This window comes from Volvox carteri, assembly GCF_000143455.1.
Source record: "Volvox carteri f. nagariensis unplaced genomic scaffold VOLCAscaffold_1, whole genome shotgun sequence".
Lineage (NCBI taxonomy): Eukaryota > Viridiplantae > Chlorophyta > Chlorophyceae > Chlamydomonadales > Volvocaceae > Volvox > Volvox carteri.
The window spans coordinates 3789878-3790624 of record NW_003307545.1 but is presented as its reverse complement, the minus strand read 5'-3'; the positions used below and the strand labels follow the sequence as shown (position 1 = coordinate 3790624).

Below are 747 nucleotides of genomic sequence, written 5' to 3'. Positions count from 1 at the left end.
TGAAGAGGGGATGGGAAGGGAGGAGGGGGGAAGGGAGGAGGGGGAGTGGGGAAGGGAGGAGTGGGGAAGGGAGAGGGGAAGGGGGAGGGAGAGGGGAAGGGGGAGGGGGCCCTTTCAGAGAGGTTAAGAATGCACGAGAGTGCGCCGCATCACATCACGACCTCTCCTCAACTGCAGACTGGTGAAGAAGTTGTTAGGGTACATGTATTCAGGGTATCTGAACCCTTACCTATGTTAACCCTGCCCCACCCCACCTCAACCCGCCGGCCCGCAAACCCCGAACCCCCAAGTACGGCATGTCCCCTTGGCCGCCGACCCCCTGAACATCCACACACCCACGCCTTATTGCCCACGCCCTCGCACCCCCCCTTTTCCAGGTGTTGATGCCGCGGGGGGCACCTCCCCCCTGCCCCCCGACCTCCTCCACATGGACTTCATTGTGGCCACTCTCAGCGAGGTGGCGGCGGCGCTGCAGTACATGCATGCACAGGTGGGGGGGGGTAAAAGCGGGGGTTAGGAGGGGTTTAGGGGGGTTTAGGAGGGGGGTTTAGGAAGGGGTTTAGGAGGGGGGTTTAGGAAGGGGTTTAGGAGGGGGGTTTAGGAGGGGGGTTTAGGGGGCGGGTTAGGAGGGGGTTTAGGAGGGGGGTTTAGGAGGGGGGTTTAGGAGGGGGGTTTAGGAGGGGGGGTTAAGAGGGGGGTTTAGGGGGCGGGTTAGGAGGGGGGTTAGGAGGGGGTTTTGGGGGGGGG

The 747-nt window shown here is 63.1% G+C and overlaps 1 protein-coding gene across 1 annotated transcript in view; it reads left to right on the top strand.

Annotated features, from left to right (window-relative positions):
- Nucleotides 1-747, top strand: part of VOLCADRAFT_86237 (uncharacterized protein) — a gene marked incomplete at both ends in the record, with an annotated part of 12971 nt that overhangs the window by 9122 nt on the left and 3102 nt on the right. Inside the window, 2 exons of the mRNA XM_002946159.1 lie at nucleotides 178-181; nucleotides 378-490. Of these exons, the coding sequence (XP_002946205.1) occupies nucleotides 178-181; nucleotides 378-490 (117 nt within the window). The remainder of the gene's footprint in view (nucleotides 1-177; nucleotides 182-377; nucleotides 491-747) is intronic.